General features: G+C 42.5%; 1 protein-coding gene across 17 annotated transcripts in view; it reads right to left on the bottom strand.

Annotated features, from left to right (window-relative positions):
* nrxn1a (neurexin 1a) overlaps positions 1-27,884 on the bottom strand; it is a 177,317-nt gene that overhangs the window by 86,064 nt on the left and 63,369 nt on the right. For 7 of the 17 annotated variants that reach the window (XM_072456745.1, XM_072456742.1, XM_072456748.1 and 4 more), the window contains 8 exons: positions 26,625-26,926; positions 25,752-25,775; positions 22,485-22,646; positions 16,364-16,435; positions 15,019-15,243; positions 14,199-14,346; positions 11,078-11,208; positions 7,260-7,512 (listed from right to left, as the gene is read on the bottom strand). In XM_072456745.1, the coding sequence (XP_072312846.1) occupies positions 7,260-7,512; positions 11,078-11,208; positions 14,199-14,346; positions 15,019-15,243; positions 16,364-16,435; positions 22,485-22,646; positions 25,752-25,775; positions 26,625-26,926 (1,317 nt within the window). Of the gene's footprint in view, positions 1-7,259; positions 7,513-11,077; positions 11,209-14,198; positions 14,347-15,006; positions 15,244-16,363; positions 16,436-22,484; positions 22,647-25,751; positions 25,776-26,624; positions 26,927-27,884 lie in introns of all 17 variants that reach the window. The other 10 variants (XM_072456744.1, XM_072456739.1, XM_072456743.1 and 7 more) reach the window with 3 other exon arrangements.

Here is a 27,884-nt window from a genome sequence, read left to right as displayed (position 1 = left end):
GCACAATTCAAATATATTTATCTTAAGTGCAATTTAATTCAATGAGTCGTCCGACCTGTAGGGGGCGCTGTCAGCATAGACCGCTTCATTTGTTTGTATTTTACACCTCAATCGACAGCGAGTTCTGGTTCAAAACACACGTCGAAACGTCACACAGCCCCGCGCTATCGGAAATGTGACTTCAGCTGGAGAACGCCGATCGAAAAAGAAGATCGCAATCACCAAATCCTGCGAGAATCCCCGGGCGCAAATCCTCCGGTCCCGCCCGCTCGAACGCCGCATTGACCGCACGAGCTCCACACCTCTCCGAACGCGCCTATAGCTAATCAATTGGCTTATTAGTTTGCGGCGAGCGCAGGTGCCTCTCCGGCGTCCCGAGGCGTCCGTGCTTGTCAAAAACACATTATTTCGGTACAAAGCGGGTGTTGTTGTGGGGGCTACGTTTTACAGCCTGTACGTTTGCGAATAATACCTCTGTCATCCAAATCTCTCCGGAGGAACACTTTGCTCGGCTCGGCGCCAACTCACGCCGCAGACGAACGTACCTATTTTAAGGCAAGTGAGAGTTTGAGGAATTGAATCATCCTGGTTTGGTTTGAACTTCGGGATAACGCGGAAGTATTCGATGAAGAATTGTACTAAAATAGGCTCTACTTTGTCTGTCAAATTGTACTGCGACTTGTTTTTTTCTTGGCTTATTATCGTTCCCCATCAGCGCGGCTTTCCGAGTGCGGCATGTGCAGTTCTGGTGGATTTACAGCTCCAGTTTGAACACTTCAAAAAAGCAGCGTGTAATAGCGCTGGGGATTTTGACTCGCGCGCACTCCGATGTTCGTTTAGCGGCGTTGAGAAGGAGCGAGCTAATGCACGGTTTAGCAAGCATCGTTTGAATTGTATAACTTTGAACTGTATAGGATTTTAGAGAGAGAGAAAGTAAGTCAATCTACAGAGAGCTTTTTGTGTCGTGTTTTGGTAAATTACAACCAAACAAGAGCGTCAGGGTTACTTATGTATCGTATCTTCTGGACTATAAGACGCACCAGCCTAAAAATGCATAATAGAGAAGAAAAAAACATATATAAGTCGCACTGGAGTATAAGTCGCATTCTTTGGGGAAATGTATTTGATCAAATCCAAGGCTAAGAACAGACATTTCATTTTGAAAAGCAATTTAAAATAATAACAGATGAGAGAACATGGTGAATAGGTGTACGTATGCTAACGCTAACACCTTCAGCTACATGACGCACAGACAGAACTGTGGTAAGTGTCTGGTATGTTAACGTAATGTTGGTTCAGACGTCTGCTCCTCATCTCAGGGCCTCTCACACACAGAACAAAGAATATGAATATTCATAAGCAAGTGGATCTCCTCTCCGTACCAGGCTGCACTTGCCAGGACATCCTAATATGGTCGTGAGATGCGACCCTTGACCCAGACAGAGAAGTTGGGGGAGCAGAAACAGACCAAGCAGACAGAGCCAGGATTTGGAGTGTGTGTGTGTGTCTGTGTGTCCAGTCTGCAATAACATTTAAAGGTATATTAATGCATTACAATATTAAATGCTTATTAATTCCTACAGTAACATATGAACAGTTATTCAGATAACTATAGCATAAAGAACATCCTAACAAGTTTACCAAAGCATCAGTTTTACCCCAAATCACTAAATCCATTGAATTCTTCTAAACAACTCCACAAACTCCGGAGGTAGACGAATAAGTTAATAATATCACATATAAGTCGCTCCGGAGTATAAATCGCACCCCGGCCAAACAATAAAAAAAAGTGCCACTTATAATCCGAAAAATACGTTGTTAAATACTTTTAGCGGCCGTAACACACCTACATTTCATGCAACATGGACTTTTTTTAGCTTTTGACAATCTTATTTACTAGTTGGACTTTTTTAAACCAGCCTCATTTTGACAGTAACAGTGATAGTAAATTGTATCATTATAATGTTGTTTAAAGGTCTAAATGTGGCTCAACTCTGACCGTAAACAATAAAAATAGTGGATTAAAGTCTTGCATCGGGTGATTCGTGGAGCTGACAAACACGAGCTTCACAGAACACGCAAACACTCAAACACTCCTCACTCTGCTTTGGAAGAACAAGAACTAAAATTAAGGACAACCGGTCGCACAGTCCGACCCGGTTAGTGTCCACGTCGAGCTCTGACGACGGCTGCCTCATGTTTTCACTCCGAGTCGCGGTGAAAACGTTTAGATGACAGATTTACTGTGAGACGCCTGTGGTCCTGTGTGGGGCGAGGACAAAGTGGTTCAGCTGAAATATCTCTCCCCCGCAGCTGTTCTGTGTCTTTGTGTGTCTTTGTGTGTGTTTGTGTGTGTTTGTGTGTGTTTGTGTGTGCGAGAACTACCTATTTTGCACTCATAATAATCAGAAAATGCAATTATTTGATTATCATAATTCTCCATTACGGGTGACTGATAGTATTGTAAATATCGCCCATGCATCGTATACGGTCACGTTGCCTAAGGGCTTTGTTAACTACCTTTTTAATTGTTCAATCCCGCTGATGACTTAAGAGAGCGCTCCGAAATTCTCCTAAATACTTCATTGGAAACACAGTGTAGTTTGCAACGTGTGTTTTCCAAATGTAGGCATTATTTTAAGTTAGAAATGTGAGATACTAATTTAAAAGTGACCAAATCTAGCCAATCAAAGACAAGCATGCATAATACGGCCACTTTAAGCGCTGAATCAACATGTTAATTGAATATTTCATCAGTAACTTGGCAATACATTTGATAAAGCTGCTCACATACCCCAGAAACATCATTGGTCGTCATTTATTGGACAATATGAAATCAAGAAATAAAGTATTTCACTGTTGTTTGGTCATATACGTGTGTAAATGTTCCATCTTAACATCTCTTCTCACATTGACTGTAACACATGAGGAAAGGGATGTGAACCTGGTACTTCCTGGTCCGTGCGGCGAGAGAATCAGCCCGAAAAAGTACACATAAACGTACACATAAAAGTACACCGCGCTGTACGTCAGGCGGTCGTAAGCCTACAGTAGATCGCGTGTCGATGGAGAATAGAAAACACGTTACGGAGCGGCGAGCGTGGAAGGCGCGCGCATCGGGCCGGAACCGCTCGAAAATCGTTCTGAATTCAGGCGCAGGAAAGAGAAAAACGAAACGGGGAAGGGGAAAGAAAAGCGGGTTTGAGATTGGCAGAGGGCGAACTGATAGCGGCGCCGTGAAAGAGGATTCAAGATGGAGTCAGACAAGAGGCGGGGGAGAGTTTTTTGTTGTTGTCGTCGTTGTTGTCGCGGCGAGGAAACGATTGCGCTATCGCCGAACGCTCTCAGAGATATGAGCACGTCGTAGAAGGAGATGAGAGGTGTGCTCGGGGTGGAAATGATGACGGAGGGGAGGATGTAAAGTCAGCGCTGTCTGTGGCGTACGAGTACTTTAGGTGAAGAAAAGTACTACTACTGAGACGTTTAAAAGTACCGCTACTTTTATCATAGCAGCTGTTAACTGTAATAAAAGTGTATAAGTGTGAAAGAGTGTATAAATATATGTGTGCAATCTTTCAAGTACTGTGTAGGTTTTTAGGTCGATGGTGTTTTATAGTTGAGCAGAATGTTGGTAATTTATCTTTTATTTTGAAGGAATCTAAGCGTTCGTCTGGAAAACGGCAGAAAGTCGCTGGAGATAAATGCTTTTTCTTCTTCATTTTTACAAACAATTATGCAATAAACGTGACCTTTTCTGTATAAATAGTTGTTTTTTTGTGTGTGTGCGAATGCCAAGCCCCGCCCCCTTTTTAGTGAGCCAATCAGCGCTCAGGGAAGGTCTTGTGTCATTTTGCGGTCACATTTTACACACATTCTGCCACATTTACCACGTTTCTGTTGTATTGCCGTAATATTACCGCCTGAATATTGCAATATTGCAGTAAGTATATATTTTTGGCAGTACTTCCCGCCCCTTTTATTTAGGCTCCGGCGTCCAACAGGTACTTCAAAGTGCAACACGCGTTTGGATTCGACCGCATTGGCCAGCGCGCCGTACATTTTGTTGCACCTGTCGACCTACAGTATTCTAACATCCCTGACTTTGCCCGGCTCCTTTCCTCCTCCTCCTCTCCTCCTCCTCTTCTCCTCCTCTTCCTCCCCCTCTCTCTCTCTCTCCCCCCGGGTGCAGTGTTCCCGTGTGCACTGAGGGTTCACTAACTGGTGGTTGGGTGGATTTAAAGGAAGCACAGATGGAGGAGCAGATGGAGCCGGTGATTGGACGCGTTCGCTGCCTCTACCTGCCGTGTTTCTCTCCCTCCTCCATTCTCTCCTTTCACCATCTCTATCTCGTCCTCTCAGCCTTCTATCTCTCTCCCCTTCCCTTTTTCTCCCCCCTCTCTCACAAGAACACAGCCCTATCTTTCTTTTTTCTCACCTTCTTCCTTCTCTCTCTCTGTTCTGTCCCTCTCTCTCACAATCTTTCGTTCACTCTCTCTTTCGCTTCCTCCTCTTTCTTTTTCTCATCCCCTTCCTTCTCTCTCTCTGTTTCTTCCCCCTCTCTCACAATCTTTTGTTCCCTCTCTCGTGCCTCCTCACTTGCTCTTCCTCCTCTTTCTTTTTCTCATCCCCTTCCTTCTCTCTCTCTCTATTCTGTCCCTCTCGCTGACAATCTTTCGTTCCCTCTCCTCTCTCGTCTCCTCTCTTTCTCTACCCCTTTCTCTCCCATCCTCTCTTCCTTCCCCCTTGACTTTTCACTTTTCTTTCTTTCTCTCCTTCTCCTCTCCATCGGCCTTTGCGCCTCTCCTTCTCTCCCTTTCTTTCTCTCCCTCCCTCCCCCTGTCTCTCACTGGCACGGGTCACTTCTTTTCCTTTTCCCCCTGATGAGCCAAGATGGCGTCGGCGCTCGGCTCCTTGGAGATGACTTTCTGTTGGCGCTGGTGCATTTCTTTCACACGTTGCTCTCGTCGCATGTTCAATTTGGCTGCTCCATTTTCCCCTCTCGCCCGAGTCACCGCCCTCTGCAGTGTCAGCTATAAATACTACTCATGCTACTACTAATACTACTACTACTGCCAGTTATGACTTTTCCACTTGTACAACTACTTCATTTGCACTAGTTCAACTACTTCATGGATCCCGATTGCTACTACTACTACTATTACTACTACTAATTTGCACTAGTTCAACTACTTCATGGATCCCTACTACTACTACTATCACTACTACCACTACTACTACTACTACTACTACTACTACTACTACTCCAACCAGTACTAAACCATTATCATCATTATTAGCCTTTATTGTTCCTGAAATTTGTTCCATTATTTTCTCCCCGTCAACCAATACTTTCATCTGCAGCAGTATCACGACTTCTACTACTAATAGATTTACTACAAGTACAAGAACTACTTCTACAACTAGCCCCGTCAATACTGTAACTACAACCTATACTAATACACTTAACTTTGCACTTCCTTTGAATACCTATTATTACTCCTAATCCTCCTACTACTACTACAAAAAATACTTATACAAGTCCTAGCAATACTATTAATACAACTACTACTATCTTTCCTCTTCCTTTTAGTACGTCTATTATTATTACTCCTGCTACTCCTACTAAAAAAATACTTCTACAATTCCTATCAATACTATAACTCCAAATATCTTTGAACTTTCTTTTAGTACTTCTACTATAATTATTACTACAGCTACGGTACTATTACAAAGACTACTACTGCTACTACTACCAATACTACTACTAATACTACCATTCTACGATTCTATTTCAACCCAAAAAACAACCCAAAACATAAATATACTGTAAAAACTTACTACTTTTGGCTTTACTAATTGCTCTGCACATTTGGCGACAAAATAAAACATCACCTTTTTATGCTTTCATGATATTTCCTATTTAACAGCTGCTGCTACTGTTACTACTACTACTACTACTACTACTATAACTACTCCTACTACTACTACTACTACTCCTACTACTACCACCTGTACTTTAATCACCACTTTTGCCCTGTTTTCTCTCTCGTCGCCGTGACTCGAGGCCCGTGGGGCTTTCCCTTCAAAAAGGTGTTTTTAGACCGAGGCTACAACAACAATCATTGTCTCCTCAGCTTTTTAATTTCCCGCTACAAACTCAAATATCGTCGCATTTACTTTTGTGTACAAACTACACACTAGAAAAGAGATCGACTTAATCACTCCAGACGTTTTACGCGAGCGCTATTTGACATCACTCCAGACGATGAAAGGTGCAGGTAAGAGGATTTCAAAGTGATCACAGGGAAAGTACACAGTCGTACAAGTTGTGTATATTGTACCTCAAAAACGGGCGAAGAATAGTGTGAAATAACTTTGCTAATGTTGTTTTCTAATAGTAACAGAGATAAAATGTGTAGAATGAGCTCTTACTTTTGGCACAGACTCTTCCACGTAAAGTCTTGTGGGGAAAATATACTGACGGAATCGTTTTATTGTGAAAGGGCCCGATTTGAAGTGGATAATCAGTGCTGAAGCGTGCCAGAAATGATTTGGAAGAAATAAAGTGAATAAAAGGCTCCATAAAGAGGTATTCACTACATCCATAACTCTCCCAGGAAAGGCCCAACAATCACACACAAAATACCTCTCCACCTTTATATTTACTGCGTGATACTACAACTACTATAACTGCTGCTACTATTACTGCAATTGCTAACATGGTTACAAGAACTACTGTTGCAGCTAGTAATACTACAGTACTTCCACAACTACTACTACAATCACTACTGTTGCAACTTGAAATACTACAGTACCTCCACAACTATTTGTAATACTACAGTACTTCCACAACTACAACTACTTTTGCACGTTCTCGTACCTCCTTTTGTCATTTATTTTTTTATTTGATTTTAATTGTATATATTTTTCTAATTATTCATATATTTTTTTTACAAACTGAAAAAAAGAAAGAAGGTGAGAAAAAAAAGAGATTAACAGATAAACAAATATAATAATTAAAAAAATAAAAAAATACCATAAAATGAAAGGTTAAGTCACATAAGTTTCAAAATAATTGTCCCATTTAGTCCAGATTCTTTTAAAAGTGTCCGTTTCTGGGTTGAGTCCGTGTGTGGTCCAGTCCTGGGTCCAGTCCTGGCTCCAGTCCTGGCTCCAGTCCTGGGTCCAGTCACACGTCGGTGTTGCCCGTTTTGCCTTCCTGTCATCCCCGAATGCCCGTCCCGCCTCGCCCTCCTCACCTCTCTCGCAGGAGCGCCCGAGGTAACCCGTCCCGGAGCAGTCGCACACGTAGCGGTTCCAGCCCTCCCTGCAGAGGCCGTTGTGCTGACACGGGTTGCTCAGGCACTGCTTCGGGGGCTCCCGGGAGCAGGACGGCTTGACCCCCACCGCTCTCTGCGCCTCGGCCAGTCTGCGGATGTCTTTGCTCTGCCCGTCCACGAACAGGTCCCGGATGCAGCCCACGTAACCGTAGTTCAGCAGCGCCGTCCACACCTGAGAGGGAGGGGGGGGCGGGGTTACAGGTGGAGGTTAAGATGGCCGCCGCGACAATAGTGAGCGAAGTATACCTTTGTCCTTAGCTATACGGCGCTAATACTTATTTAAAATGGTCACATAAAATGGTAATACTCATAATGCAGTACTTTTGGTTTATTTGTATGTTTTCTATAGCAGTTTTTTGCCATAAATATTTAAATCCAATGTCGGTGTAATCCCTCATTCGTCCAGGCGTGTTCCATAGTAGAAAAAGCTTCAGTTGTAGTCATCTGGACTCAGTTAGAAAAAATATTTTTTCTAACTGAGTCCAGATGACTACAACTGAAGCTTTTTCTACTATTTAAATCCAATGCCAAAATAAGCTAAAAATGACTACAATTTACAATATTTATAACAAGACGAGGCCCGAGACTGTGACACTGAGCCTGTACTGCAATTAATTTCACCCAGATAAATATTAAATAATATAAATACTTTTTTTATGGAACTGTCACAGAACGTTTCTCTATTATTTATATTGTACTGTTCTTGTTTTTAAATTTGTGTTTAGTATTAAATCATCATGCCTGACAGCATCTGAAGTGCATGAGATTTCTGTGGTATAAACGCAGGTATAAGTACATTGTATAAATATTCTTATCGGTTGTTTTAATCAGTCAACAAATCTTTCACAGTTCAGTATCCTTGCGTCTCCTTAGCAACTATCAGTGTAAACATCTTCTCTGTGCAAGATGCGATAACTGTTCCAGTGTCACGATTTTCCACGTAGCCTTGGAAACCACACGTTTAAGTATGAGAGTCGTTTTTTCTCATTCAATCAACCTGTATTTATAGAGCGCTTTACGACACTCGAGGTGAAAAAAGTGCTTCACAATAAAAATGCAACGAAACATAAATCTAAGTAAAAACTGTCACTAACCGACTGAATGATAAAAGAGAGTGAAAAAATAAGTTTTAAGCCTGGATTTTAAAAGGCTAAAGTTGGGCGGAGCATGTCGGGCGGAGCATGTTGGGAGGAGCATGTCAAGGGGAGCATGTCGGGCGGAGCGTGTCGGGAGGAGCGCGTTGGGCGGAGCGTGTCGGAGGGAGGGCGTCGGGCGGAGTGTGTCGGGGGGAGCGTGTCGGGAGGAGCGTGTCGGGAGGAGCGTGTCGGGCAGAGCATGTCGGGAGGAGCATGTCGGGCAGAGCATGTCGGGAGGAGCATGTCGGGAGGAGCATGTCGGGCAGAGCATGTCGGGAGGAGCATGTCGGGAGGAGCATGTCGGGAGGAGCGTGTCGGGCAGAGCGTGTCGGGAGGAGCGTGTCGGGCAGAGCATGTCGGGAGGAGCATGTCGGGAGGAGCATGTCGGGAGGAGCGTGTCGGGCAGAGCATGTCGGGAGGAGCATGTCGGGAGGAGCGTGTCGGGAGGAGCATGTCGGGCAGAGCATGTCGGGAGGAGCATGTCGGGAGGAGCGTGTCGGGAGGAGCGTGTCGGGAGGAGCGTGTCGGGAGGAGCGTGTCGGGAGGAGCGTGTCGGGAGGAGCGTGTCGGGAGGAGCGTGTCGGGAGGAGCGTGTCGGGAGGAGCATGTCGGGAGGAGCATGTCGGGAGGAGCATGTCGGGCGGAGCACGTCGGGAGGAGCACGTCGGGAAGAGCACGTCGGGCGGAGCACGTCGGGAGGAGCACGTCGGGCGGAGCACGTCGGGAGGAGCACGTCGGGCGGAGCACGTCGGGCGGAGCACGTCGGGCGGAGCACGTCGGGAGGAGCACGTCGGGAGGAGCACGTCGGGAGGAGCACGTCGGGAAGAGCACGTCGGGAGGAGCACGTCGGGCGGAGCACGTCGGGCGGAGCACGTCGGGAGGAGCACGTCGGGAGGAGCACGTCGGGAGGAGCACGTCGGGAGGAGCGTGTCGGGAGGAGCATGTCGGGCAGAGCATGTCGGGAGGAGCGTGTCGGGAGGAGCGTGTCGGGCAGAGCGTGTCGGGAGGAGCGTGTCGGGAGGAGCACGTCGGGAGGAGCACGTCGGGAGGAGCACGTCGGGAGGAGCACGTCGGGCGGAGCACGTCGGGCGGAGCACGTCGGGAGGAGCACGTCGGGAGGAGCACGTCGGGCGGAGCACGTCGGGCGGAGCACGTCGGGCGGAGCACGTCGGGAGGAGCACGTCGGGAGGAGCACGTCGGGAGGAGCACGTCGGGCGGAGCACGTCGGGCGGAGCACGTCGGGAGGAGCATGTCGGGGGGGACTTCAAATGCCTTGAAAGGTAATTCATTGACTTGTGTCTTTACTAAACAGTGAGTTAGTTCAAATTTATAACACATTTTGATTTTGACGTTAATTATGTTCTTCAGGAGCAGAAAGAGCCTCATGTTTCTTGCCGGAACGTTCCACATTACGACATTAAACTCATCTATTTTGCATTCATTCAGTATTTATTTATTTCACTTCTCTTTCTCAAAAGATCTGTTCCAGTCCCAGCGCTTGTCTCCATGGAGATAGATACGTTTAATTTCATCTCCATGGAGACCTACAAGTGTTAGTCTAAAAGTTCATAGTTCATCTTTACATTATTACAAAAGTGTATGATTATGTTTGGCAAGTTTGGACCGACACAAAAAAGACTCTTCTTCAGATTTAGAGCCAGAGGTGGAGAATAAACAATGCATCGTTTGGCTTTTCCCCGTCACAAAAGAAACAATCACATTTAATTGGAGCGCTGGTCACACAGTAAAAATGGGCCAATCATCAGGTCTTACAGCGGGTCACGATAATAAAGGTCACGATTCAACGCTGTATTAGTGCTATTGTCTTATTCATACACAAGGAAATAAGCAAAGGAAATGTGGTTTTCCATTCCAACAATTTACAAATCAAATGCCTTTTTGTAAATGTCGGACTCACCAGTCAATTTATTAAAAAATATAAATAAATAAAAGGTTTGAAGACCCTCGGCTTAACAGTTTTGATGGACTAGACTTTTAGTTCATTTGCCATCTATATTTATATTTACCATATTTTCCGGACTATAAGTTGCACCTTTTTTCATAGTTTTGATCGGGGTGCGACTTATACTGATATACTTATACTTATACTCCGGAGCGACTTATACTATGATATTATTTGTTATTTTCACACTTGCAACCGCATTTCATACTCCAGTGCAACTTATATATGTTTTTTTCTTCTCTATTATGCATTTTTTGGCTGGTGCGACTTATACTCCAGTGCGACTTATATATGTTTTTTTCTTCTCTATTATGCATGTTTTGGCTGGTGCGACTTATACTCCAGTGCGACTTATATATGTTTTTTTCTTCTCTATTATGCATGTTTTGGCTGGTGCGACTTATACTCCAGTGCGACTTATAGTCCAGAAAACACAGTATATTTCTATGTTTTTTTGTAGGGATACACACTGGTCTATTGACTTTAATGTTCCACAAAATGTCATAAACTTTAGCGATTTTTTTGGTTTTGGGCAATAAAATATCAATAATTGAATAAATGAACGGCTGATGTGTTTAAACCAAACGGTGGCGCATTACAACACTTTTACGACACGAGTAACAGGCCGTGAAGCGCACCTCTGTGGGGAAGATGAGCCCGGCGCGGTCTTCTGGAAGCCCCCCGAGGTAAAGCGTGTCGTCCAAATCCAGGATCTCACTGTCTCCCGGGGCCGTGTAGGCCGTTCGCACGCTGTTCACCGAGATCGTACCTGCAAAAAACACAGATAATGTACATTTTAGATGAATTAAACGTGGAAGAAGCAGTGGTAGTTGCACGAGTCGTAGTAGCCGGCGTTGTATAGCAGCAGGACGGTAATGAGTAATCACAGGAATAGTAGTAGTAATATTCATGTTTTTACTTAAACAGTGTGGTTATTAGTACAGATTTTACCACTTTGTTTAACTCCACTTTTTGTCATTTTTCATGCTTTAATTGGCCATATTTTCTTATGTTCTGGGCATATTTGGACAATTTTCCATAATAATGTAATACAATTTTCATATATTTTCTTGACAATCATTATTAGAAGATTTACATATTTGCCACTCACTTTTACCGTTTTACTCCACTTTTTTGACGCCTGTAAAAATATAGTAGATGATTTATTTTTCAAACTTCTGTTTTGACTAAAAATATTAAATTATACCAATATCTTAATATTTTAATGAGTCAATCACAGAAGTGTTGAAAATATGACACAAAATGACACATTTTTCACCAGCTCTGTGATTTAGTTTTTTTCATATGACTATTAAAATATCAAAACCGTTATTTATTTATGTATTTATTTATGTATTTATGTATTTATTTATTTATGTATTTATTTATGTATTTATGTCTTTATTTATTTTAATGTACAATCAAAAATTATATATAAATGCAAATAAAACATTAACAGAAAAAATATCAGTACAGCCTGTTTTAAGCAGAGTAGTTCATCCAGCTACACAATAAAGAGCAAGGTTAAGACACACCAGGTCCAGGATTTGAGTCCCATTTAGTCCAGTTTAAGTTCTTTCTCCAGATGAGTGTTTCTGCTCAAAAGTGGATTAACAAATGCAAAACCCCCTCACACCGACCCTGCTTTAATCTCAATTTACTCAATGGCCCCCGCTTATTCTTCTTGCTCCCATTGTTTGGCCGCAGTCCCCACGGCCCTCAGCCGCACTCCTGAGTCATGCCTTACTCATCACTTTCACCTAATTCAAATCCACATAATTTCCCACGCTGGTTCAAGGTATAATGCTCTGTCAAGTCCCGGCCACATTTACAATAAAAAGACAATACGGCACACGGGTAATAGCCTCGTGTATCATCCATGACTCATCTCACGCATGCTGGGACTGAAAAACAACCACACGGCGTTTTAGTCATTAGACACGGTGAAATAACGCGGTAAGCATTTTTGGTTTCAATTCAAGCCTTGTGAAAATATTCTAAAATAGTTTTGAGATAGTTTTGTTTCCTCCCACGACTATTGAAAAAAGGAGAACGAAAACACGAAATCACTCGGCAGAAAGCTTGATCAGTTTACTTAATTTACTTGTACAAGAACTCGCAGGTATATATTCTAAGTATTTAATAATTTCCTTTAGTGTTTACAAAAAAACTAGGCCTCAAATACCTGTTTACAAAGGAATGTGAGTACCGTATTTTTCGCACTATAAGGCGCACTTAAAAGCCTTTAATTGTCTCAAAAAACGACAGTGCGCCTTATAATCCAGTGAGACTTATATATGGATTAATTCTGATTGTGGTTAATGACCTCGAAGCAATTTTGTGTGGTACATGTTTTGTTTCGCTTAATGCGCCTTATAGTCCTGTGCGCCTTTTATACGAAAAATGATCGAAAATAGACCATTCATTGACAGTGCGCCTTACAATCCAGTGTGCTTTATAGTACGGAATTTACGGTATGTCAATATTCAACAAACGTATAAATGTTTTCACTGCGCAATATACAGTATAAAGTCTTATTTTTACATTTGACAGTGGGTGATTTCGTGATTTACGCCTAACAATCCAGTGCGCCTTATAGTGCGGAAAATACGGTATGCCAATATTCGGTATGCCAATATTCAACAAATGTATAAATGTTTTCCCTGCGCAACATACAGTATAAAGTCTTATTTATACATTTGGCAGTGGGTAATCGATAGTGCAGAATTTACGGTACAGTGAACCCTCGTTTATCGCGGGGGTTACGTTCCAAAAAGAACCCGCGATAGGCGAAATCCGTGAAGTAGAAACCTTTCTTTTTTTACAGTTATTATACAATGAAATACTCCATAAAACATTGAAAGCAAGGAACAAAACCCTTTTTACAGGCCCAAGCATTTGTTTGACAAATAAAAGTACTGTATAAACGTTTGTTCTTGTTTTAAGTTTAACTTTTTCTGCTATAGTTAGCATCTTCCTCTGCCTTTTGGGCCCGACCGCAAGTGCCTTTTGTTAGTTTCTTACATTTCACTTCTCTAAGTTTCACTTCTCATGCCTGACAGCTAGGGGTCAATACTGTTCTGTTTACCTGTATTACGTGTCTGGGCGGGACCGAAGTAGACGTTGTTGTGTTGGCTAACGTGAACGTGGTGTTCGCTAAATAAAGGAACCAAACCTAAAGTGGAGTTATCATTTGAACTAACACCTTTGTCGGTGCAGAACGTTTTGTCGACATTGTGGGTGTCAATAACGGTGTAACGTTATTAACACACAGGTAGAGAAGATGGGGAGAGACTGTTTAGCCAATCAGAATACAGAACACAATACATGATGCAAATCCGTGAAGCAGCGAGACCGTGAAAAGTGAACCGCGTTATAGCGAGTTCACTGTATACCAATATTCAACAAATGTATAGATGTTATCACTGCTCAACATGCAATATAAAGTCTTAATTATACATTTGGCAGTGGGTAATTTTGTGAGTTTCGCTTTATAATCCAGTGCGCCTTATAATCCGGAAAATACGGTATGCCAATATTCAACAAATATTTGAATGCTTTCACTGCGCAACATACAGTGTAAAGTCTTAGTTATACATTTGGCAGTGGGTGATTTTGTGAGTTTTGCCTTATAATCCAGTGCGTCTTAAAGTGCGGAAAATACGGTATGCCAATATTCAACAAATGTATAAATGTTTTCCCTGCGCAACATACAGTATAAAGTCTTATTTATACGTTTGGCAGTGGGCGATTTCGTACCTGATCGTCCGTCCCTCTGGAAGTCCACGTGGTACCACTCCCCGTCGTTCACTTTCCGGTCGATGGCTTTGGTTTTGGTGGTTCCCGAGCCCATGTCCAGCAGCAGGTACAAGTGTCCGTCCAGCATCTCGATGGCAAAGAAGTCCACCTGTCAGCCCAAGTTCAACGGATGTCAGGATTTAACAACGAAAACACCCAAACCGCCACAAGCTCCCATATTATGCTGTAAAGGCTTTTATATTTGAGATTTTAACCATGTTCTTTGTTCCGTGTTTAATTGGCTAATTCCAGTTATTTATGGATAGAAAACTAATCGGGAAGATGTATACATGTTTATTTAATGGCTTAACTCATTGATTATTGCATTATATGGGGATTACAATGTTTTCTTTCTATTTCACAGTTTGACGTTGTTGCTTATTAGCGAAGTTCAGTTCAATACCAGCAGAGGGCAGGAAAAAAAAGCACATTAACGTCATTTCAGCCTTGGTATTTCCATTAGTATAACTTAAAGTACTGCGTTTGTCTTGGAAATACCCCACGAAAGCCTTAAATCTGCCAACACAACGCACCAGCAGAGGCCGCTACAGCTGCACCTGCCAGAGAAAAGTGTCGTAAGTAATATCAAAAATGCTAAACAGCGCATGGATGTAACACGACGCAAGGAGGAACGCATCTTTTAGCTCGGGAGAGGACGATCGACTCAATACTCGGCTATCCAAGTCGCTCAATCGTGTTTTTGCCGAGGATACGACGTCATAACATGGCGAAAAGCTCAAAATGGCCATTGAAATACCCTTAAACTCACTGATATCTCTACCTTGACGGTGGGAGGGGTGCGGGGGTCCTTGCGCGCCTGCGTTTTGGGCTTGCCGTGGCTGAACAGCATCAACCCGTTCGGCTCCGTGGTCCTGAAGTCGAAGGAGATGGAGCCGGCCTTCTTCGCCGTCCATTTGCTCAGCGACACGAAGGATTCGGGCGTGTCGAACGTCACCGGGTCGAGGGTGGCCACGCTTTCGCATTTAAAAGACACCACGCCGCTGACCTAAGGAAAGAAGGAGCCAAGGAAGGAAGGAAGGAAGGAGGGGTGAACTTAGCGCGTTGGAGACAGCTGAGATTTGACTGCGTGGATGTCAGGTTGATTTAATTATAGCTGCTGTCGAATCATTCTAAATTACCGTATTTTCCGGACTATAAGGTGCACCTTTTTTCATAGTTTTGGCCGGGGTGCGACTTATACTTATATTTATACTTATAAACGTATACTCCGGAGCGACTTATATGTGATATTATTTGTTATTTTCACACCTGCAACCGCATTTCATACTCCAGTGCGACTTATATATGTTTTTTTTCTTCTCTATTATGCATTTTTTGGCTGGTGCGACTTATACTCCAGTGTGACTTATATATGTTTTTTTCTTCTCTATTATGCATTTTTTGGCTGGTGCGACTTATACTCCAGTGCGACTTATATATATTTTTTTCTCTCTATTATGCATTTTTTTGGCTGGTGCGACTTATACTCCAGTGCGACTTATATGTGTTTTTTCTTCTCTATTATAATTTTTTTGACTGGTGCGACTTATACTCCAGTGCGACTTATATATGTTTTTTTTTTCTTCTCTATTATGCTCTTTTTGGCTGGTGCGACTTATACTTCAGTGCGACTTATAGTCCGGAAAATACGGTACACTCTTTAAACCATTAACTTCAGGACATACTGTAATTTTAGCCATAGCACACAAGATTCCTATTCTAAATTATACGGTACTTAATGCACTTTACAATTCACGTGGTTCAGGTTCTGGACACATTTTGAACATTATGAACATTATGAATTAAAACAACAAAACTATTATTATTGAACGTTTGAATAAAGCAATACCTATTTAAAGGCATAACTTTATACATCGAAAATAATACTGGGATCTTGAAACCATTGAAATCCATTTTGTTTTTCAAAGAGCGATGACTGGAAGAAAAAATAGAATCCCGTTTCACTGCGGGTCAATCGCTCCAATAATCCCACAGGGCCTCTCCATAAAGACGCTGCATCCGGATGTAAGATTATGCGACGCTTTGATGCCATAGGCCTTTACGCGCAGATTAATAGCAACACATAAGTCATATGTTTATTTGGTTTACTCGCTTTTCCCACATACCTTCATCTTGGGGTCTCCTTGTTTGGCCAGCCTCGACAGCTCTAACCGCACGTCATTGTTCTTGTACACAACCTAATTAGAGGGAGAGATAAACAATGTGTCAACTTCAAACTTAGAAATAAAAATGCGGCTTTCTTTAGTGCTGTTTGATAAAGGAGAAGTTGCGCTTGTTTGTAGATTACACCTGTAGCAAAGCAAAAGGCAATTAGGTGGACTTGTCTTATTCTGCGTTCACTATATCAAGAAAATCCACAGGGATGCAGAATATTTTAGCATAACTATGACGCTTTGGTGCTTTGTTCTTGGTTTTGTTGCTAGCTTGACTAAAAGTGCACGATGTGAGTTTTCTGGTAAACTTAAAGTGCCCCCTACAGGTTGGACAACTCATTGAGCTACAATGCACTGATATAAATATGTTTGGAATTTTGCCCAAAAAATTATTAAAATTTGATCCCAGAATAGCAATTTTTTAGGTTTATAATGTCACTTCCTGTTTGTAATTGAAAACATCACGCTAGGAAATTACTCAGCAAACACTGGGCAAAAACTCATCGAATGTCACGATTATTACATTCTATTTGACAAATATAAATGCATGAGAGTGACTTTAATTTGTTGAATTGCTGTTTGAAGAGTCAAAAAAGTAGCTTATTTTATGTAAATTCTGCATAAACTTTGTCTTGAATGTTCCTAGTGTGATGTCACTTCCTTTCCTGTCTTTTTTCAACAGATTTGTTTTAATTTTCTCCACAAATACCTGCTTGATTGGTATAAAACTGTCATTTATACTTACAACAGGTATAAATACACCAAATAAAGTCAAAATTAGAAAATCATAAAAAACCTGTCACACGCCCTTTAACTTCGTCATAAGGCGCTGGTACAGCTGGCAGCCCGGTGTAAACGCTCTCTCTTCTTTCTCACACTTATTGTGCTTTATCTCCTATATTTTGTAAATATAGTTAGTATATTTTTTCTATTTTACTGTACGATAGGGAGCGAGCCCACCAGCCCCCCCGCGCCCTCCGGCCGCGCTAAAGTACGGCGTGTCGTCGGTACACGTTTATATACACGTTTATATGAAAGAGGAACTTCACGAACGATCAGGACACGCACTGGAATCGCTTTAAATTAACTTGTTTTGACTTTATTCGGCTGGATTGAGTGTTTTCGTCGTGTCGTTGCGATGTGTCTTGGCTCTGAGTCCCCCGGCTCCGGCCCCGCCCCCCGGCTCCGGCCCCGCCCCCCGGCTCCGGCCACGCCCCCCGGCTCCGGCCACGCCCCCCGGCCGGCGCCGTACCGCGTTTACACAAAGGAGGAACTCATGAAACTGCGGAGAACAGTCGTCTTACCCGGAGATCGTCACGTTATCCCGTCGCAATACTGACCTAACCTAATACTGATGTGCAATTCTGTCATATGTGCAATTACTGTGAAATTCATGTGCAATCTATGTGCTGTCGTGACACATATTCATGTGCAATTACTGTCGGAATCACATGCAATGGTATTTATTTATTTATTTGTCTATGGGAGTTTTTATTTATTTATAGGAGATCTTCTACTGAAAGTGTTTTTCAGACTTCCTATAAGTGATCTGTTCTTCTGTATCTACCTCTGTATCTACCTGCGTTGCACCAATGAAATTTCCCCATGTGGGACAATAAAGGAATATCTTATCTTAACTATCCCCATGGAGACGAGCAGGTTTACTAAACTGAACTAATACAACAATCCCTTGCTTTGATATTAAAACCATTTCCATTGACATTTCATTTTCAATTTGAGTGTGATTAACTGTGCAGCGCAGCCCGCGTAGCAGTAGCATTTTTCCACATGATAATTCACTTACACACAAATATGATAGATTACAGGATTTTGAATAATAATAAAGAATAACGATCATTTGTACCGCCAAAACCTTCACGTTTCTACTAAAAACTCTCAGAAAACTCTGTAAAACCGCTACATTTTGAGATCGAAACAGTTTTTGTAGAAACTATTGTGTTAAACGGCGACAAATAAAAGTCTGCCTTGTTTATTTCAGGAAATTAACACTTTTTATTCACGAGTAAAGGAAATACGTGGTTGATCCGCAGCACGGGAGGGCACGCCGGATCGTTATTTTTCATATACTAACCTCTTTTCGATAAAACATTGCAACTTTTCAGCAGCGAGACGAGGCTTTTCCAGCGTGACACAGTGAGGTCTGTGAGTGAGCGGCGAGAGTGCGGAGGAGGAGAGGAGTTTGTGCCCAGCATTTTGATGTGTGCAAACAGGCCACGCTTTATTACACCAGAGGTTTTCTCTTTTTTTTTATGAGCCCGGCAGCCGCTCGCAAACGAGAGAGATGCCTTTTACTGCGGGTATTTTTCAAACTAAGCATAAGTTACAGCCACCTACGGGCATCGGGAGGAATGCGTTGCCCTCGGTATCGTTTGGAACAGAGCGGACAAGCGTGTGGTGGAGGTTTCGGTTGATTAAGTGATGCAAATATGTGCTGCAACGAGGATTATACCACCACCAGCAGCAACAACAGCAGTAATCTGTGTGCAATCTGGGATATACAGTGCTTTTTTACGCTTTTTTGGTAGTAATAAAGTAAGAAAGTGGACAGTATGTGATAGTTTGAACAAGCCGATATTTTAAAGTATCTGGCACAAATCGCTCATAGGTTTGTTATTAATCCAGTTCAGTTCGGATCAGAATACATTCATGGTGGGCGTGCAAGAATAATAGCAGTTGAATCAAAGTTGCTAGCAATGGAAAAGTCTGCAATTATAAGTACTGTAATGTCCTCCGAAAACAACAAAATACCCTGTCTTTGTTGCTCACCTGCAAAAACCTAGTTCTCACATGTTAATGCTACTCTTAATAATGCTACTATTGATCTATTTCATCTGTTTTTTATTGTTTAATTGGGCTTGTGTGCGTGAAATGTGTGTGTGAATAAATGTAATGATACGAATCTCATTGTGCATTAAAGACTATTTTTTACATGTTTTTTTAAATTATTTTTTTTAAAGCAGGGCGACGGACTGTGACTCCAGCCATATTCTGTATATTTTGGTGGAACATTTCAATCATTATTCCTTAACGTGTCCACTGGGCGTGTTTAAATTAGGCTGAAAACAATCTCCATGTTACAACACAAATTCCTTATCACAAGCTTTTCAAACAAATCGCGATAAGATCTAAACAAATGTATTTTTTCCAGTATTCCCCCCCCCCCATTACATGTGACCTGTGTTAACGCGCACGCAAAACAATAAACAGCATTAAAAGCACCTGAAGTTGATAAAGAAACGCAAGATAAGCCAGTTTAATACCAAACTGTGGCACATTCCGGGCAAAACAATGAAGTATATAACACAACATTCATTATAAAGTTACATTGTGCACCATTAATATCTATTTTATACGGCTGACCAATGAATTTAAACCCCAAACCACTTAACCGCCGATCGACTACACGCTTACAAAGACTTGCAAAGCTTTCATTGCACCGTCAAAACCCTAATTAACGAGGCAACATGTTTCGACCTAGGTTAAAAAGTATTTGGTTTCCATGGCTACGAGGTTAATTGCAGTACGCCGCTTTATGCCGCGCGCTGCATTATTAAAAAGACAAGTTCACACAGCCGTAACATGAAAGTCTGTGCACTTTTATCCTCTTCTTTGTTCGGCCCGGCTTTGATTCGCGTGCCCTTTGCATTTTACATTTATGCGCGTGTAGGATCAATCAAGACGTAAAGCGCCGGGCGACTTTGAATCCCCCCCCCACACACACACAAACTGTTTTTCCTGACGCCGTAGTGGGCGCGCGTAGGTGGGCCGCGGCCAATCATCGCTCAAGCGTGTGATTCATTGCATAAGTCTTGATTTTTCGCCGCCGCGGTTTATCACATCAGCGTATTAAGTATGTAAATGTGGCGCGCAGAGGCGGGTTCGACTCGGAGGTTGGCGTCTAATAAAATCGCAGCAAAAAGCCTTCACCGCTGATTATGGCATCTACGCTACAGGATAATAGAGGACTGAGAAACGTGCTTTGTTACAACTTTGCTTGATTTCTCCACATGACAAGCGTTTTCGAAATTATTTTGCTTGACATATTCCACGCGTGAGCTTTCTGCGTTCTTTAGTTCCGTAGTTTGGCGAAATGTTTTGGTAGATTTCCTTATGAGAAATAGTTTGAGACAGCACACGTTAGCACAGCGGTGTCGAGCAGGTTGCGTGCGCATTAGCTTGTGTGTAAGGAGGTAGTCATTTGATGCAGTAATACATTTGAGCGTGTGACGTTAGCGCGGATACGTGGCACGCTAAACGGACAGGACGAGGCTGCCCAGCTGTTTAAATTAGAAAAGCGGTAAGAAATGCGTTCAAAAAGTCTAAAAGTATAATAAAAATAATAGTTTGACTTGTCGACTACTAAAATAGGTGTTAGTTGCAGCCCTAGGACCAAATATATATTCATATTTAAAAAAAAAAACAACACTTGTAGTTGAATAAAAATAAATAGGCCTAAGTTCGTGCCCTGAGGAACACCCCACACGTCCAAACTGTCCAAGGCAAGTCCCGCTTAACAAAGGACTTTTAACATAGTCCGATTTTTTTTTTCTTCCTTCAAATTTAATGTCATACTGTGGAACATTCCAGGCAAAGCAACCTTCCACCAGAAAACTCACACAGAGCACCTTTAAACACCGTCATTTTGAGTATCGTCTTACATTCTGACTGGACCCGGGGAGATATTGGCCATTATGTATTGAAGTCCAGATGCATCAAATAAAAAGCACATTTATTTACCATTACAAATAAACACTTTACCCGGCATCCTGCGGTTCAGTATTTGTGGTTCACTGCAGCACTGCCAGTCGCCTCATTTACTTGTTTGTTTATGTCTGCGCGAGCGGCGGTGCATTCCTGACTTTTATTGTGTAAACCGCTGCGCGTTCATATGTTCAGTTAGCTCCTTTACGCCGACGTTCGCGCGCCGTTATTTACCCCGCCGCCGCGCGCGTGTCTCCCGTGTTTATCGTCGTGCCGTTGCCGTGGCGACGTGGCCCATATCGAGCACAGCGGCTCTCTGCGGCGTAGCTAATTAGCATGTTAGCGCCCGGTGCAAGTCTCCGCTCCCTCAACGGCGCTCATCGCTGATTCCGTCTGATGCTGCCGAGCGTTTGTGTTTCAGCGTTTGCCAAATGGAACGGTTTATTATTTTATTTAGTTGAGTCTGTTTTTTTTGTGTGCGTGTGTTTAATTGAGGTTGTGTGCGCTTTCGGAGATGATGTGAGTGAAATGTGTGCGTGACTAAATGCTACGAGGAGAGAGCGATGCGTATCATTGTGGTGCAGCGTTAAATAATCGATTTTTAATGTTTTAAAAATAGCAGGGCAATGGACTGTGACTCCAGCCATATTTTGTGTTCTGCGAGAGGATTTTGGTGGATTATTTCGATGATTATACTTGAGCGAGTCATTAAAGTCAGACATAAACTGCTAAAATCGGCTTAGTTTAGTTTATGCCTATTTCATGACCTTGAAGACGTAACTTATACTTGATTTAGCCGTGTTTTATAATATCTTAGGCCTATTTGGTCATGTTTTAATATTGTTTTACATATAGCCTAGTATCTTTTTTACACCTGTGTTTTTTTTTTTGGGGGGGGGTTTGGACATTGTTGTATTTAGTTTACGGGTCGATTTAGTTTATGAATAGTACCATGACATTTCTTATTTGTATCAAGATGGATTAGAAAGAAAAGGCAACAGATTGAGAAAAGCAACTAGTCAAAACAACTTAAGTCCAGGCGCAAGACCACGCGCTTTTTTACAACACTTTACAAACAAACGCCTGGAACTGCGTCTTGTCTCCATGGTTACCGATGGGTTTGACTGACATGGGACCCATAACAAATATGGCGTAAAAATGTACAACGCAGAGGAACGAGAAACAGCGCAGATTTCCTTTTTCAGAGACGTAAAGATCGGTATATTTGAGTGGGAATCCTCATTTAACTCATAAATGTATCAATAGTGTAAGCTTGAAAGAACGGCACTCGAAAATCAACAAAACAAGCCACAGCACGAGCCTTTTGTCCACTCCACTTCGCCGTCGTTACCTCTTTCAAGCAGCCCATGAAGTTATTGCTGACAGGAGATCCGGGCAGGTCGGCCGTGCTGGGGCTCCCACCCACGTAGAAGAAGTCATCGGAGCCCAGCATGGTGTAGTCCTCCTGGGTGTAGCCCGTGGTGGTCAGGATGCCGTCCACAGAAATGGTGACCTACACAACAAAGCACAGGGAAAGGACACGCTATATACTCACACCAAAAGGCAGCGCGCTAGGCTAGCTAAAGCTAGGCGCTGACCAGCCAAATTAGCCCCAAAGCTAATGTGTGTGTAAGTATGTGTGTTTGTGTGTGTGTATGTGTGTGATTGAATTGGGAACAAGTCAGTGGAGCTGTTGGGGACTTTTAATTGGTATGAATGGATCAAGTGTGTGGTGCAAAGTGGTGCATTTGTAGTAATTACAGGCATTCACTCTTGCTAAATGTCAGCGTTAGCTCAGAGGCTAAGTCCGGCTGCTGCTTCCAATGAGCAGTCTTCACCATTTAGGGACAATTTCCATTAAAAGCTTCAACCGGGAACACTGCATGTACCTCTCAGCCTTCCATGTACAATTACAGTCGTTTAAATTTACATATATCATGATAAGGCCGATATTCTAATTATTTTTTCTTTTCTTTTTCTAGGTTATTTCATAAATTGGCTTCATAACAGATTTACTATAACCGTAAGCGCTTCTTCTACTCATTGTTTGGCCGACTGGAAGTAGGTGACACGCAGCTAGCATAAACGTTTCAAATCAAATGATAAAACTTGAGCTATTTTATCATTCATGACTCAACCCGAGTTCTTTTATCCGTGACATTGCAACTTTTGATGATATTCATTGCGGCTTCAATTCGAAATGGCTCTCATCAATTAGACAACAATAGAGATATAATAGAGTTTCCATTACCGAGTAGCCTGTACGCCCTTTTTCACGCTAACTGCCCGGATCTTCACTTACTGCTACCGTCAGTCTCTACGGGGAATAAGCCGAGCCTCGCTTAAAACGAATAATAAGTCAAAGATCACTCGGCAGACAGCGAGTTAGAGACGGATCGATGCTACGACCTTTGCGTGCGACGTTAACCTGTTTCTAAAAGCAGGTGTTTTGGACACAGTGAGCCACGATCCGCCAATAGATAGCAATAGACTTTATTTTTACACGTTTTCTCTCTATCATACTAATCTAATATGAGTTGTATGTGTTATAACGTTTGAATAAAGTTGTCTTTTAACGTCAAATGAACTGTACTGTATTTCTTTCACGTTTTAGCATGTAGCCTAGCCTAGCAAACCATTTTAACAATACATTACCGAGGTTAAGAGATACATTTAGAATCATTATACCTATGTTGCATTACAATATTTCTACTTCTCAGTCATAGCAGCCTGACCCTGACTTGTATCTATACACGGTCCAGTATATACTAATACGGTCAGTTTAATAATTCAACCACGTTACCCATGAATAGACTACAAAGCGCTTTTAGCTCGATAGCCGCTGCGGACCACGGTATTTTTTTGCCATTTGACCCAGATCAAACTAAAAGCAATATTTGGTCTATCATGTCGGGGGCTGTAAAGCCTGGCGCCCCCTGTTGACATTTATAATCATTCATTCAGGTGTTAATAACGTCCAGATGCTCCTACATGCAGTTTGTTAGTGAAGTTACCAGAGGTGGGCAGCAAGGATAAGAGTACTTTAGTTTGTAGAATATATTAAAACTCATACTTTATTATTACTTCATCATTTTCACTTTGCTATGTAGCCTTTCAGTTAAACAACTATTAAACTAACGTATTGCTATTTAATGCTACAGATCTGAAATAGTTCATCATATGGCCACATTTTGTCTATTTTTTTAATTGGCAATTATATGAATACTACTACAAATCAAATGCTGTATCCAACATTTTAATTGTATTCATTTATACACAATTATGAATTAGTTATTATTTTCTTTGACCTTTATTTAAGTGATACTATCGCCCAATGACAAATATATTATCTAATATCTGCACAAAGGGAATTCTGATTTGAAATATAACGTATTTTCCAGACTATAAGTTGCACCTTTTTTCATAGTTTTGGCCGGGGTGCGACTTATACTTATATTTATACTTATATACTTATACTCCGGAGTGACTTATATGTGATAGTATTTGTTATTTTCACACTTTCAACCGCATTTCATACTCCAGTGCAACTTATATATGTTTTTTTCTTCTCTATTATGCATTTTTGGGCTGATGCGACTTATACTCCAGTGCGACTTATAGTCTAGAAAATACGGTACTGAAAATACACACTACCACTAATTAGTTAGAAAAAATCACGAGTGAATTGATTTGCAGTATTACTTATGTTCTTGCTTGTGTTCACCCACCTCTGATAGTTGCTTTGTTAGTATATTTGTTAGTATATTTGTTAGTATTTTTGTTAGTATTTTCATTGCTGGCGTTCAGTGCCAGGTCGAACCGTGCCGTGTGAGGTTAGTGTCATGGCCTGGATGCTGTTAGTCAGTTGCAGTGACGTTTTCTCGTGTGTTATTGGCGTGAGAATGGTGTTAGTAAGTATGTTAAGACTGTGGTTTGGGGGGAGGTTTGTCAGATCAGCGAATTTGAATGAAATGGAATTCAAAAATCACATGTTTCAAGTAGACGCACAGGTGTTCAGATGGGTTAGCGCCACAACTCATTCCACACACTGAAACGCATGCAGTTTTGGTTTAGTTCTGTGCAGCATGCAGGCGTTAGCAAAGAGGGTCCTGACGTGGACAGCGTTCATAGCACGAGACGAGATGATGATATGAGGAGTTTGAGGCAATAATGAACATGCAAGAGAAAAGAGGACGGATCAATTGATAAAAGCCAAAAAAATTGCAAAACGGAGAGGTAGGAACCATCTTTTCGGAGCAGAAATGATAAGGTGGGGGGAGGTTTTTAGGGCGCGCCATGCAGGAAAAGGGGGCTGGCCGTTTGCGTGCAGGTGCAGCATGGGGCCTTGTAACGCCTACGATGCAATGGTGTGAAAAAGATTGGGAAGAATCCAAAGAAGTAAAGGACGTACTGATACAAACGGGAAAAGCTCAAAGCAAAAAACGTGGCTGGCAAAGGAAGGAATGGGGGGCATTTCTTAAACAAAGGGTTACCAACCGGATTTATCCTGTTTTTGGGCTAGTTTTGATGTCTACGTTTCAGAAGGAGATAGACACGGGGCAAACCCAAACTAAGAAACAATTAGAATGATATCTACCGAACAATGTAGTTTGTTTACCATAGCGTGTCCAATGCCTGAGTGCTTTGTAGGAAGAAGGGGGAGGCAGAAAGGAAAAGCAAAAAATAAAAACCGTGAACATAACAACTTTCGGGAACCCAAAAACCAAAGAAAAACTAAAGGAAAACAAAAAAAAAAATCTAAAAGTTGTAGGTTGTAGGCCTCTTGTGGTAAGTTAGTGACGCTATAGGAGAAGGGCAGAGGTAAGGTTAGTAGTATGAATCATTCCATGGATGAAGATTAGTTTCAGTAGCAGGTTAGTAAAGTTAGTGATTAGTAATACAAACAGGCAAAACGGTCAAAACGGCCGACCACAGCAGCGCAGCGACGCGCTCAAAGGATCTCAGTTAGCATTCTCGCTGTTGTATTCGGCTGGACGCTCACTCCCACATTCACACAAATAAAGGAGAAACTCACCTATTGCACAGAACAGGACGGGAACAGGTGGAATTGTACAAAAAAAGAGCTAAAGGCAAACATTGTTCTTCTTCCTACCACAACATCTGTACAAGACTGCTTTGCTGCGATGAGGAGCAAGCCAACCACTCACACAAGAACTGACAAGTTATAAGCTACATAACAAAGAAAATAACACATGAAACGATCAAATCTGAAAATATCTTACTGTTTTAATACTTTAAAGTGAACACCATACAAGATAAGACCTTAAATAACATAAAACTATCACTATATTTGACATTATCCTTAGCTAAGATACACTGGACTATAACTTAGCATCATTTTGCTCTTTGAGACTTGACGTCACTCATCTATTAAAATATTGGGAACAAAAATATGCTTCATTAAATGTTGTCTTTTCTGCTCCGTTTTAGCGTCTACAATAAACCCCGCCCCTTCCTACAGTGTGCTTACCTGTCTCAGGTTGCGTGTGACTTTGACATCGTGCCACGCGTTGTCGTTGAACTTTCCGTTGACCGGCTCGACCAGCGCCTCGAACGCCCCGGAGCCCAGGTTTATGACAAGCGACACGGCCCCGTTCTTCAGGGCCAGGTTCACGTAGTCGGCAGACTTCCCCGTGTGCAGCATCAGGCCGTTCCTCTGCAGCGTCTTAAAGGAGAGCGTGATCTCGTCACTGCTCGACTGGATGGGGTTCGGCGACAGGTCGTAGCAGAAGTACTCCGAGCCCTTGAAGGTGGCGACGTACTCCTCACGGGCTGCAAATACAGGGATATAGAAATCAATGTTACTGGTTACACTTAGCACACCTTTATCACAGGGATTAGTCGAGTGTCCAAGCAATCAGGTTCAGCCCACTCGTTCCACAATGTGCTCACCGCTGATAAAATAGTGGGTGTTCATCAGAGTATCACAAAGCGGAGCCGAGTCTGATTACATTTGATTCAGATGTGCAAAAGAAAACAATATTGTTTAAGATGCTGAAAATGTCATTGTGAAGCAAAGCTCGGCTGAAGCCAGCTCTTGGAAGGAACACTTCCTTCCATAGCTCTAATCGGAGCATAGAGTGGTGTGTAAACAAGCTTTGATCACTGGTGTGGGTTGGAGATTAAACAGTGCGGATGGAGAGACAGTCGTGAGCCTGTAGCGTTCCAGACTCGTTATGAAACCTGCCATCTCTCTTTGGAGAGAACAGCTGTGCTGGCAGCAGGAACTGATGTGGGCTTGTTTGACAACACGCCTCATTTGTGATGCGCCAAAGCAAAGGTGCGTCTGCAAAGTTTGGAGGAAGATCGTGAAGTTTGACGAGGAAGAGGAGGATGAGGAGGCACCGTGGCAGCTGGGGAAGGCATGACCGACCAATAATAATTCAGAAAAACAGCACCCACACTGACCCCAAGGACACAAGTCCAAGGTTTAGCAATCCATCATCCTTAGGCTCACCTCAGCTCTTATCTCAGGAGCAGAGAAGTGACGTCATTTCCGGTGAGTGTGTCGCGTTTTCAGAGCTGTTCGTTCTTAGAGCCTTTTACCGATTAATCCACGAATTATACACACTATTTACGCATCATATACACGAAAGTGAACGTTTGATTTCTCCGCAAACAATCCGGAGCCTCAAGCCGCTCGCTTTTCAGTATTTCGTGGATTAAAAAGCCCTCCTCACTTTCTAGCTCCAGCCTGAACTAGCCTAGCGTAGCCTAGCCGCTAGCGTCA

This window comes from Eucyclogobius newberryi, unplaced genomic scaffold, assembly GCF_026437365.1.
Source record: "Eucyclogobius newberryi isolate DKJ021-1_F unplaced genomic scaffold, fEucNew1.0.hap1 SCAF_20, whole genome shotgun sequence".
Classification (NCBI taxonomy): domain Eukaryota; kingdom Metazoa; phylum Chordata; class Actinopteri; order Gobiiformes; family Gobiidae; genus Eucyclogobius; species Eucyclogobius newberryi.
The sequence above is the reverse complement of the archived record's forward strand: the minus strand, read 5'-3'. Positions and strand labels throughout refer to the sequence as shown.